The 13211-nt window shown below is 45.7% G+C and overlaps 1 protein-coding gene across 5 annotated transcripts in view; it reads left to right on the top strand.

Moving 5' to 3' along the window:
• Positions 1-13211, top strand: part of CARMIL1 (capping protein regulator and myosin 1 linker 1) — a 313422-nt gene that overhangs the window by 176197 nt on the left and 124014 nt on the right. For all 5 annotated transcript variants that reach the window (XM_030314690.1, XM_032593106.1, XM_032593105.1 and 2 more), the window contains 5 exons: positions 26-112; positions 7981-8084; positions 10697-10774; positions 10909-10985; positions 11881-11985. In XM_030314690.1, coding sequence (XP_030170550.1) covers positions 26-112; positions 7981-8084; positions 10697-10774; positions 10909-10985; positions 11881-11985 — 451 coding nt within the window. The remainder of the gene's footprint in view (positions 1-25; positions 113-7980; positions 8085-10696; positions 10775-10908; positions 10986-11880; positions 11986-13211) is intronic.

The following is a 13211-nucleotide window of genomic DNA, read 5'->3' as shown; positions in this document are numbered from 1 at the left end:
TAATCTTTTTGTTTTCCTTTCTCAGGTGTATCCTCTTTAAGTATTCAATTTGCCAAACTCCCAAAGGGATTGAAGCATTTAAATTTATCTAAAACCTCATTGTCACCTAAAGGTACAGTATATCTTACTTGTTTTATGTCTGTGATATTTCTGCTACACCATGCTACCTTTCAAAAGTTAGAATTATTACTCCGTTATGTACCTGCATACGTATCGCAGTTCTCTGACTGTTACAAGATAAAGAAATTCTGTAATTGGAGTGCTCATTGTCTAAGGCGAAATGCTTTCAGAGTAGAGAATCATTTCGAAATGCAGTCTTTATAACTTCTTCACTTTCAGCCAGGGAGTGCCGCTTCCTGGGCTGCCTCCGGCCTCACATTCCCAGAGGCAGCTGGTTGTGTTTTCTTGACTCATCCTTGGAAGAACTTCAGCCTTCCCCTCTGCTTCCCCTGCCCCCGCCCCCTTAAAAACCTGCTGTCAGATGGACGGTCTCTGCCCAGTCACACTGCAACTCTACCCCCGCCCCCTCTCTCCTGCTCTGGAAATTGCCTTTCCTTTGCCGGGTTCTCTTCTGACCCCACTTACCCTCCTCTCCGGGATCTAGGTTGCTCAGCAAATCCTGCCCGTTCTCTTAACGTTTCCACATTAACACCCCTGTAATACTCGAAATACTGCTGCAGGCATTGTGCCTGTGTACCTGCTTTGTCTTCTGCTTGCAAAACCTCTCTCTCTTCCTATACAGGGAAACCTGCCTCTTCCCTCCTTCGTATCTCGTATCTCTCTTTCCCGTGTGCCTCCTTGACTACTCGCACCAAGCACTTCCCTTCTGATGCTTCTGGTCACCAGATGCGTGGAGGTTTTCAGTCACACCAAGCGATTCTCTGTGACGCCAGCTGGGTGACCCACAATTTAACTCGGTTCTGACACTATCTACCCAGAGGTTGCATCAGAGCCCGCACATTAAGGGCTCAGTCCCACAAGATTGCTCCCATTCCCCTCCGGACGCCATTTGCAAGCCTAGGTTATTGGAAGTTCCAGAGACCTCACCTTGGGGTTGATTCATTGGCTAGAGCGGCTCACAGAACTCAGGGAAGCACTCGTGTTTACTCGTCTCTTAAAGGATATGATGAAGGACACCGAGGAGCAACCAGGTGAGGAGATACACTGGGCGAGGTCTGATAGGGTCCTGAGCCAGGAGCGTCTGTGGAGCCGGGGTGCTCCCCCCTCCTGGTGTGGCTGTGTTCGCCAGCCTGGAAAGTCCCCAGAACCTGTGCTATTGACATTGTAGGGAGGCTCCCTCAAACTGACGTGATCAATGACTAACTCTGTCTCCAGCGCTCTTCCTGGAGGTGGGAGGTAGAGGAACTTAAAAATTTCAAGCTTCTAATCATGGTTTGGTCACTGTGGGGACCAGCCCCATCCAGGATCCCACCCAGGGTCACCCCATTAGAACAAAAGATGTCCCCAGTGCTCTTATGACTTGGGAAATTCCAAGGGTTTAGGGAGCTCTGTGCCAGGAATGGGGCAGAGACCAATATATGTGTATATTCTATTCTCTCACACATCACCTTAAATTCTTGGAGAGCTTCAGCTTTTTTTTTTTTTTTTTTTAATAAAACACTCATATGTGATTGTCTCTTCTGAGACATATCCCTATTCCCGTGACCTCAATAGAAGTGCTCTTTCCTTTTTGTTACTTCTACAACACGTGATTGATCACATTATTACTTCTGCATCCGACATTACTATATAAATGCTGTGTTCCCCTCCTAGAAAGGGGCTACCCTGTCCCCTCTTATCTCCATGTCTCCGGCGCCTGGCACAGTGCCTGGGCCACGGTCGTGTTTAATGACAGTTTCTTGAATTGAACAATGTGCCATTTCTTTTTTTTAACATATATTTTTTTAATGTTTATTGTTGAGAGAGAGAGAGAGCACGAGCAGGGGAGGGGCAGAGAGAATGGGACAGAGGATCCGAAGTGGGTTCTACAGTGATAGGACAGAGCCCGACACGGGGGTTGAGCTCACGAACCGTGTGATCATGACCTGAGCCGAAGTTGGACGCTTAACCCACTGAGCCACCCAGGCGCCCCAAAAGACTTGGCATTTCTTAAACGTATCACTGTCTTTCGAGGGCTGTATGCGGAGGGCCTGAGTGTCAGTTCTCAAGCAGGGGGCCTGGGGGGCCTGATTTTTTCACTTAATACGAACATGTCTTCGCAAGGGCCTGGTTCCTCGCTTACGTCATTTGTGAGATGGAATTAAGCGTAGCTACCTCATCAGAGGTGGGGACACCAAGTAAGCTAATATACATACAGAGGGCACAGGGGCCTGTACCACCATCATCGGTATCATCCGCAGCATCTTGCTGTGTCACATGTTGTCACATGCTTTCAACCCCGGTGTCCGCACCCACAGATCTGGTGAATTCCTGCTCCCGCTCAAGACTGAGCTTGTGTCTCACTTTCTCCTTGAAGCCTTCTCTCAGTCACACCCCGCGCAGTCAGATTCTCCTCCCTCTCTGTCCCATAGCCCTTGGCAAGTTCCTGTTTTAGCATGTTTCCCATGGTGTGTTGATTGTGTCCTAGCCCGGAGCTTCCGGACGGTCAGGGCTTTGCCTCATGCGTTGCCGTATCCCTGGCGCTGGGCCATTGCGGGTTCTTACCGAATATGTCACAGGTAGAGCACAGTGGTCCCTTGGTGATGTCCTACCCATGCCGACCACACAGTTACTCTAAGAATGATTTCAAAGTGGGCTGGTTTGTGCAAGCCCCATGATTTCACGTGCAGACATCTAGATTTAGGCGCCAAGGTGACTTTTCAAAGGGGAACATTTTTCCAGGAGTCCCTGTTTCCTGTGCCGATGCCTAAAGCTGTCCAGAGATCATCAAAGCTGAGTGCAGGCCCACGATGTTACCACTCTCTACTTCTAATCCGTTTCGTAGAAACCTTCTGATGATCATCAACGCACTGTCAGTTTACGGCAGAGACTTAGAAGATCCTGCAAAGCGTGAATAAGAAGGCCACAATTCCTCGCAATGCCATCACCAAACCATGATGAGACTGTCACTGTTGACAGCTCGGCGCCCATGCTTCCATACTGTTCTGTCTGTACGTAGTTTATCTCTATGCCTACGTACAGACGCATGTGCGCATATGGTATTCCACTACACTTACCATTTCATAAACTTTTCTTCCCACCCAGGAGTGTATTGTGATCCGCTGTGACCGCAAACCCATGATTACTCTCAGGGGCTTCATGCCGTTCCAGTGCGTGGAAGACATTCCCTACTTTACATAAATGATCTGTGACCGTACGTTTACTTGGTTTCTAATTCTTCAGTAATGCACACAGTGCTCACGTGACTTCCCTGTGTTACTATCAATCATTTGTTACTTCCTTATTTAGGAGAAATTACATAGAACTGCTGGATCAAAAAGGGTGTGCATTTTTGTAAAGCTTTCTTTTGATGTTTATTGTCAAGCTGTCCTCTGAGTTACTTGTACCAATCTCCACGTTCCCACCGCCCCTCGATGCTGTTCTCCTTCGTTGTTTGTCAATCATATCAGCCAAAGTGTTCTGATACTTTAATTTTGCTTTCTTCTCTTAGTGCTTAGGTGTATTCTCTCCCCCCCCTCCCCGGCCCACCCCCATATCTTAGTCACGTGTCTTTCTTTTGAAGGAAGTTGCTAGTTTCCATCCATCGTTGCCTCTCTGTTTGCCATATTAACCTTTTTTCTTAATTTATGTGAATTCCCTACATGTTAAAAGTATTAATCATTCATCATGTGTCCATAGGTGTCACTTAAAATTTTTTTTTAAAGTTTATTTATTTATTTTGAGAGAGAGAGAGAGAGCAGGCGAGGGGCAGAGAGAGAGGAAGGATCCCAAGCAGCCTCCGTGAGGTCAGTGTGCAAAGCCCGACGCAGGGCTCAAACCCAATAAACTGTGAGATCATGACCTGAGCCAAAATCCAGAGTCGGACATTTACATGACTAAGCCACCCAGATGCCCCATAACTTTTTAAAATTTATTTATTTTTTGTTGAGGTATAATTGACATATAACATGATACTAGTTTCTGGTGTCCAACGTAATGATTTGATATCTGTATATATTGTGAAGAAACAATCACCGTAGTAAGTCGAGCTAACGTCTGTCAACACACATAGTTGTATTTTTTTTTTCCCTAGGTGATGGGAACTTTTAAGATTCTACTCTTAGCAGCTTTCAAGTACACAGTACAGTATTAACTATAATCACCATGCTGTGTTCTCTTTTTTTAGAATAGAGGTACTTTTAAAAAACAACTTGAATTTATTTATTTTAATGTATGTGTTCATTACTGTGAAACAGATAGGGGGATGTGGAGATCATTTATTGTCCCAAGGACAAGTGTGGGGTCTGGGGTGCCTCCATGCCACCACTCACTGTATTCCTATGTCTCAGGCATCGTGAGAGTGGGTGGGGCCCCGTCCTCTTCCTTGGGGGTGACCTTCCTTCACAAGTAAAGGTCACCACACCATGTTCTCTCTTCTCTGCAATAAAATGTGTGTTTTGAGAATTAATATTGTTTAATGATATTGTGGCCCAGATGATTTTACGCTGCCCTTCCTAAGATGGATATCTTGAAATGCTGGGGATTTTGTTTTTAATGGATTTCTTTTTTCAACGTTTTTTTTTTTTTTTAATTTATTTTTGGGACAGAGAGAGACAGAGCATGAACGGGGGAGGGACAGAGAGAGAGGGAGACACAGAATCGGAAACAGGCTCCAGGCTCTGAGCCATCAGCCCAGAGCCTGACGCGGGCTCGAACTCACGGACCGCGAGATCATGACCTGGCTGAAGTCGGACGCTTAACCGACTGCGCCACCCAGGCGCCCCTTTAATGGATTTCTTAAAACGATTTCATTATTCTTGCAGACTTTTCCCATTGTATCTGAAAGGTTTGCAGATTCACAATAACTCAGATTCCTTTGCAGTTTTAATCTTTTGCTGAATTTGACTAACGTTTGTATTTTAATTCTATGAAAACATTTATGTTCATGGCTCCGTAATTCAAGACAGATTTTTTTTTAAAGCTCCCCATGACATCCCCACTGTCTCCAAATACCCTTTCTCTTCCTCAGATGTTAGCTCAATGAGAGTTTTCTGGATTTCTAGTAAATGTCCTGCTGGTTGCCAGATTATGTCAAGGCAGGGCCATCTGGTACCACCTTTTTTCCAGCTGTAAACACTCCAATAATAAATACAAAGAACGGTCACAATCACTAGACGGCCAGAATCGAGAACGGCATGTAAATCTGTGTTTAGTTTGGGCTGTAAGAGCCCTGATTGTTTCCATCCTATATTTTTGTAATTTCCTGCTCTTAGTGTGCTTGTTAACACGGGCCTCACGTGGATGTGGCCTCAAGAGGTGGGAGAGGAAGTCCTTCGTTCTGTTTCGGGAGCACGAAGCCGAGCGGAGGACGTAATTCTCTCCTGATTCCGTTCAGATGTTGGCCTGCTGCCAAGCACCCGCGCTCATCAAGGAGCGTTTTGCTGTCGAGACTAATTTGACCTTCTGATTTCGGAATTTATTTCTCAAGTTTTGGTATAACCTCCCTCAGGAAGTGGTTTCACAAATGGTTTTGTTGACGAGAGAGAGAGTCTGGTATTCTCCAGGTTACGCCGTTGCGAGGTACGCTAACGCTGCGGAATAGTGCAGACTGAAGGAAGTTGGTCATTTAAAGAATCGTAGGCGTTACCTTCAGAAATTCACCTTCTAGAGTCCATTACAAGTTCCTTTTATCTCGCGTAATTCATCAAATCTCCAGCTTCTTCATTGCCCTGCACCTGTTTCTTAACCTCTTTGATGGTACTGACCTCACCGGATTGTGATTACTTGACTGTGTCTCCCACCGCACTGGCTTCTAGAGGGTAAGATAGGACCCCCTGGGCCTCCAGAGCCCATGCCTGGTCGGCAGTAGGCTTTCGATAAAGTTCTGTGGCAGTGAATAGGTATTTCTTGTGTAGTCTGATGTTTCATGCTGGAATTTATTCCTTTTCCTTCTTGATGGTCTTTGGAAGTTTTTGAGGGTAACGAATGGATCTTATTTATGTTTATTTCCCAATCCCCAGCAGTTATAAACATTTTATGAGTGCTAAATGTTGAATTGACCGCCAAGAATTTCTCCCCTGCCCCCAGGACTTAACTAGGATGTTTTCCCTCCACACCTCTGCGTCTTCTCCGTCTGCGTACCCAAGTGCACCCTCACCCTTGAGAAGTGGCTCACTCGCCTTTATCAGGCACGTCCTGCAGTGGGTTCTTGTAACTACCTGGTCTTACCCAAAAGAGAAGATAATAACCCCTTCATCAGTACGATACACCAGGCATTCTAAAGTTAGAGCAGAGGACTGCTCCGGGTATTTGGAACCCTCTGTTTCTTTCTTGGAGCGCCTGGCTGCAGCCTGCCGCTGTGACCAGTTCTGGCTGTCGTTGGAAGACCCCACCCTCGTCCTTTCTCCTGAGGAAGACTCTGTGCGAGGTGGACGAACACCCCCTTCCCTGTCTCCCTGTAGGGTGGTTAAGACAGGCTGGGGTTTTCAAGGAGAATGTTACTGGAAAAAGAATTACAAATGTGCATCCAATTTAGAAATAGCCATATTTCCAAAATACATAGATTGGAACCGTGAACTGTAGAAACGCGAGGAGCTTTGCCGTATCCCGTGTCCCCGTTACCTTGAGAATGAGCATCAGTGCTGATGTGTGTGTTGACCTCTTTGAAGCCCAGTGAGCCACCAGACTGTCTGGGCCCCCATTTTGTATGCAGTGGGAACCTCCTAGAGCCTCTCTTCCCTCTTGGAGAGAAGCGGCCTGATGAAGAGCTGCCTACTGCAAGGCCTTGACCAACAGGCCATGACTGTTACCCACACAGAAAAGAACGTGGCTGTGTCCTCACGGAACATTCTTGCCCTCCTTGTGTATTTATTCTTTGTTTTTGGAGGTTGGTAACACCCGTCCGGTTCAGCTCAGTTGACTTTGCCTTGAGCCATTTACGTTTCATGTGTAAACAGTGTATGGAGTGTTAATTATCCATTTTTCTTTCCGCTTCTTTCCTACATTGTATACAGATCATTTTTTTTTCGCTCTTTGTAAAAATTCATTTCCCTCTGAATTTTGCGCTGAGTACGTATACGATATATTAGGTAGACCAGTGATCTACATCCAGTGTTAGCTTCTAAGTACTTTAGTTTAGTCCCTGCAGCTGTTTCCAATTTTCCACTTTCTCTCCAGCGGCTTTTGGGGAGGGGGGCTTTTCCCGTATTCTCCCTCTCCCAGTCTCCATCCTCTCTCCACTCACAAAAGCACCTCCCTTCCTGCGCCTTCTCTCTCCCCAAGGTCACTTCTCCGTGCCGCGTACCTGCTGAATTCTGTGGTTCAGGTTGTGCCGATTGTTGTGTTGATCCTCCAGTCAGTTTTCTAGGAGTGTAGGATGGTTTAGTGTTGGTCTGGCTGTATTTCATGGACTCGAGACACACAAAAAACTTCCATGCTGTTCCGCCATCTTGGCTCCTCCCTCCCAGCTTCTAAGTACTTTAAATAGGCTGAAGTGCCGAAATATGTACCCACCTCGCTTAAATCCCGTGCGCTAAGTCAGGAACACCTAGCAGAATTAAGAGAAAGATAGAAATGACCAGTCAGACTTGTGTGCATCATATTAAGACTTCGAAGTCAAATCCTTCCCGTCCACATCAGAAGAAGAGCTGAACGAAGCCAATTCTGTCTCTTTCCCCTACTCGGTGAGAGGGCTGTGTCTGTGAATAACCTGTTCTTTCTGAGGGGACGTCAAAAGAAGATACTCCTACCTTTTGGGGATGGTACCTGTGGGTAACCTCAGTCCTGCCATTTCATGTGGCTGCTGGGTCATGTATAGAAACTCCCAAACCTCATTGTGTTCCCTGGAATGGATATTGAGCCTGGATCTTCTCCATGTTGCAGGGGTGAATAGCCTTTCTCAGTTCCTCAGTGCCAACCCGTTGACCGCCACCACCCTTACCCATCTCGACCTCTCAGGGAACGTCCTCCGCGGAGATGACCTCTCGGTAGGTTTTCCTTCCCCACGGGCAGGTTCAAAGACGCTGTATTCCATAAGCCTGGAATAATTTCCAAACATGGCTTTCCTCATCTCCCCTTATAACACTTTCACATCATTTAGTTATGAGCTTATGAGCTGTTTTAGAGAAAAATTCCAGAGCCTTCCTTAATTAAATGTAGTCTAACACATAGGTATTTTTACCCCCTTCACTTAATGTTGCTGAACTACGAATTCTTTTTGGATATACTTTTTCTGACAGACCTTTTTTCTCTTCATTTGAACCATTATTGCGCCTGTGAAAGTTGATAAGAGAGATTGGAAATGTAAACTGAATGATTTTGTCATTAGATAATACTGTTGAGACAGGTGAATTTTTTAATAGTTAGTTGGAGGAGGATATGGGCATAAAGTCCTCTCCTATATTCCACAAACATAGTAGGGTGAGTGGATAGTCGACAATAAATTGGGGCCACTCTTTAAGGAAGTTGGAGCGTGCCTTCTTACGTCTCTCGTGTGTGGCTTTCCCTGTAAGGCAAGGAAGATTGCCACTGTCCTTTTTGTAGGACTTTTTTCCCCTCTGCCTGATACTCGAAATCATTTTAAGTGATTCTGTTTCCTGGGATGCTGTGACTTTTTTTTTTTTTTAATGTTTGTTTATTTTTGAGAGTGTGAGCCGGGGAGGGACAGAGAGAGACGGGGACAGAGGGTCCGAGGCAGGCTCTGGGCTGACAGCAGCGAGCCCAGCGCGGGGGCTTGAACTCATGAACCGTGAGATCACGACCGCAGCTGAAGCCAGACGCTTAACCAGCTGAGCCACCCAGCCGCCTCCCCTGAGGGGCCACGGCTTTTTCCATGCGTTGCCCCATTTTAGTTGTCACCTTCAGTGATGATTCGTAAATGTGCTCCTTCCCAAGATGAAACAAGGAGTCCAGTGTGAAACCACTAACACATTACAGTGACAAAGTAGAGGACTAGAGAGAGTAATAAAAGAGAGTCTGAAGATTAAATAATAAGACTCTGCTAACATAGGGGCATTAGTAGTCACTCAAGAGAGCAAAGTAGCTCAGGACTTTTTCTCTGGCCAGGAGTGGGTCTTGTCCCCCAGCTTGCCTCTGGGGAAGAAGTAGAATGATGAGGCCTGGGTGAGTGGGCCTCAGCCCTAGACAGGCTGATGTTCTGGGATCCCTGCAGCAGGTGCAGGGAGGGGCTTACCCAGCCCCGTGCCTTCAGGGCCAGCAGCCTAGCAGGACCTGCCTCTTTGGACGAGTGTCGGCCAAGTAGGGTCTTGTCACCAATGGAGGGTGATTAGAGCTCCCCCAGCTGGTGGCCGGGAGTAAAACCACAGGCAGAGCCTGAGAGAAGCAGAGATCTTTAGGGAAGCGAGAGCAAATTATTTTTCTGAATCAGAACTTCTCATAATACAGTCTGCTGTGTGTGTGTGTGTGTGTGTGTGTGTGTGTGTGTGTGTGTAGTGAAAGTACTTACAGGCTAATCATATGCTTTTCTGAGTTCCTTGGTAGAGAGGAGTTTTCTCAGGCATCATAGGGCCAAGCTGCTGCACTGTGAGTCTTTGCTAAGGACGAGGGCATCTCAGCGTAAGCTTGTTTGTTTTTGCAAGGACCTGGTGACATCCAGTGAGGCACAGGACCGTTAGCTATTTGCCTGGTGTTGGGAGCTTGGACTCGGTTGGTTATCGTGGACTCTGGAAGTTTCTACTCAACACGGGGCGATTAGAGAAGAACAGCGCTCTTAAACTTGTTTGATGGTCTTGCACAGGAATAAGGAGAGACTTTAGGCACCGTGACCCCTTGAATGGTGACGTGTCTTAGCTCTATGTGAGATTAAACCTAAGCGAATAGTGCCGTCAGACCCTTTCTTGTTAGATTTTGGAAGTAACTAAGGATAGAAAAATCACGGTGTTGGACAGAAGAGAGTACAGCCTGAGACCATCTTAGCGTGCAAACTGAAGTTGGTGGATCTTTGAACACTTTCAAAAGTGATTAGCATTTTGATAGGGCGAGTGCTATGCAGGTGATGTTTTAATCTCAGCAGTTAAAATTAATTAGCATCGCTCCAAAATGATGAAAATGGAGCTAATCAGGAAAACTAAGTCATGTGTAACAAAAAGGGGGTTGGTGGCCAAGAGTTCCTTTGGCCTTTTTTTTTTTAAACTCAAACGTAATTTTATTTAAAAAAAGTGGGGTTTTTTTTTTTGTGTTTATCTACTTTTGAGAGAGAGACACAGAGCGTGAGCAGGGGAGGGGCAGAGAGAGAGGGAGACACAGAATGGGAAGCAGGCCCCAGACTCCGAGCTGTCAGCACAGAGCCCGACACGGGGCTCGAACTCACAAGCTGTGAGATCAGGACCAGAGCTGAAGTCGGCCGCCCAACCGACTGAGCCACCCAGGCGCCCCAAACATAATTTTATTTTAAATATTCTTGGCAATACTGCTCTCAGGGAAGGCAATGGAATGACATTAAATTCTGCTAATCCTCTTGGGAAGAGTAGAGAATGAATACGGGAGGATTTGGGCAACTTCATTTTAAAATATTGACTGTGTGTGTGTGTTTCCAGATCCTAATGTGGTTTTTTTTGTTTTGTTTTGTTTTTATTTCAAGTCCATGTACAATTTTTTGGCCCAGCCAAATGCCATTGCTCACCTGGATTTATCCAATACCGAATGTTCCCTGGACATGGTAATATTTTTTGATATTGCTCTGGCGGTCTCAGAACAGCCATTTGGGTGGGATACGGAGGGCTTTCTCTCTAACAAAATATTCCTCTAGATCTAGGAATACTTGGAACTAAGAGTGCCTTCTTTCTTTTTCAGGTCTGTACAGCTCTTCTCCGAGGCTGCCTTCAATATTTAGCTGTGCTCAACCTCTCCAGAGCTGTCTTTTCTCACCGGTATGGGTTTGTACCTCCATCACTGTTACCTAGGACTGCCTTCCTCTCAGAGAAGGTTGTAGCGAGGTGGAAATGGAGGGATGAGGGATGCGTGTTGTGCGTGAAGGAAGGTGACCTTAAACCATCATCTACGAATATGAGCCTTAAAAGTGCAAGTTTTTGTGTCTTTTCTCATGGTAGTCTGATGTTCTCGGTGACCCCAGTCTGCCTGTGAGAACTGTCTGATAACTGCTGCTCTTATGTGGACGGGCACTGTCCCTTAATAGAGTACAAACTCTTTAAATATTTTTTTTAATATTTATTTTTGAGAGAGAGAGAAAGAGAAGAGTGTGAGCCGGGGAGGGGCAGAGAGCGACAGAGGCACAGAATCCGAAGCAGGCTCCAGGCTCTGAGTGGTCAGCACAGAGCCCGATGCGGGGCTCGAACTCACAAACTGTGAGGTCATGACCTGAGCCGAAGTCAAACGCTTAACCGACTGAGCCACCCAGGCGTCCACAGTATAAACTCTTTTAGAAGGTACTTCTCAACAATGAACTTGGAAGCAAGTATGAACAACGAGTATAGCCATCCCCAGATGAATGTGTTGGAATTTGTACAAGTGGAGATCTGTGGGTAAAACACAATGAGCCCATTGGCTACAAAGAATATAGCGGTAGCTTTAAGGACTTTATGAAATGTCTTAGCTTCTCTGACATCACTCCTTTGATGGTGTTGGCTTTGTTTGGCTTTGAGACATTTTGTTTCTTCTTACCTTTGATTTTCTCCCGAAAATATAATGGATTCCCAGGTTATTTCACAGAGGCCGAATAACCAACGGGGAATTTCGCCAAGCCGGAAGCGGGGTACCGGGCCGGAAGCATCCCTGCTCCTGTGACCCTCCCGTTTTGTTTTTCAGGAAAGGAAAAGAAGTGCCCCCCTCCTTCAAGCAGTTTTTTAGTAGCTCCTTGTCTCTGATGCAGCTGAACCTTTCTGGCACCAAACTGTCTCCTGAGCCCTTAAAGTGAGTGCTTAGTTCATGTTCTCCACACCTCTTGGTTTTTGGCTTTTGGGTTTTTTTTTTTTTTTTCCTTTTCAGGTTTTTATTTAAATCCTAGTCAGTGGGCATACCATGCAGTATTGGGTTCAGGAGTAGAATTCAGTGAGTCATCCTTACGTACAACACCCAGTGCTCATCACAGGTGCCCATCCAGCCCATCCCCCACCCGCCTCCCTCCACCAACCCTCACTTTGTTCCCTATAGTTAAGCATCTCTCGTGGTTTGTTTTCCTCTCTCTCTCTCTTTTTTCCCCCATCCCATAGTGTTTCAAGTTGTTTGTTATTATGAATGTGCTTGAGGGAAGGGAAGAAGACACAAAATCCTAAGACAGACAAGGCAGATGAAAATCCCTTTTTCACTTCGGGGCACAAAAAGAAATTACATTCTTTTTGCCTACCTCGTGCACTGTTGATATTATTTGCATCTTCTATGAAAAAAAAAAAATCTTCCCTTGGTTTGTGACCTTGGCAGTTGTCAGTGACTTTCTTACAAGTTGTGTTCCCAGGTACCACTGCCTTTATATTAACCTCTGTTGGGCCCGTTTGATGTATATTCATGTGTGTATATATGTGTTTCAGTTAATATTCTACATATCTCTACTAACCATAGTAACCTCTATACACAGTGTGTATGCAACAGAGTCAGGTTTTAGGTGCTGTGGTTCCTGAATTACCCAGGTCGGTATAGGCTGTCTGTTTCATGTTTTTACTTAGCGGCCATCTTAGGTTATGGGTAATACCCTCGTGGGGGGCCTGGTGGTGAAGTTAAACTCTTGAGGTAAAATAGGGTTCGAGGCTAATTTGACATCCTTGAAATCTCTGTTCTGCATTGCCAGCAATTAAGGAAAAGGGCTATGAAATCAAATTCTCTTTGAGCCTAAAGAACAGATTTTCAAGTAGTTACGAGTACGTACATTGTCACATATGCTCAAGTGCACGCACAGATTTCTCCTTTCCCCAGCCGGCGTGTCAATGAGCATTTAATTCTTCCCTTGTCATTTGTATGAGATGTTACGATTGATGTCTGCTATTCATCTTACTAGAAAATTAATCTTTAAGTCATAAGGTGCCCTTTTTCTTTTTCTTTTTGAGAGGTATGAGAGTCCTGGTTGTGGGATCTTACATGGCACCTTAAGACTCAAACAAGGGATGCCCCTAAGAACAGTAGATCTAGGCAAGTGCAAAGACAAA

Source organism: Lynx canadensis, chromosome B2 (genome assembly GCF_007474595.2).
Source record: "Lynx canadensis isolate LIC74 chromosome B2, mLynCan4.pri.v2, whole genome shotgun sequence".
Classification (NCBI taxonomy): Eukaryota; Metazoa; Chordata; class Mammalia; order Carnivora; family Felidae; genus Lynx; species Lynx canadensis.
Note: the sequence above shows the minus strand (reverse complement) of the source record. Positions and strands in the feature narration are given on the sequence as shown.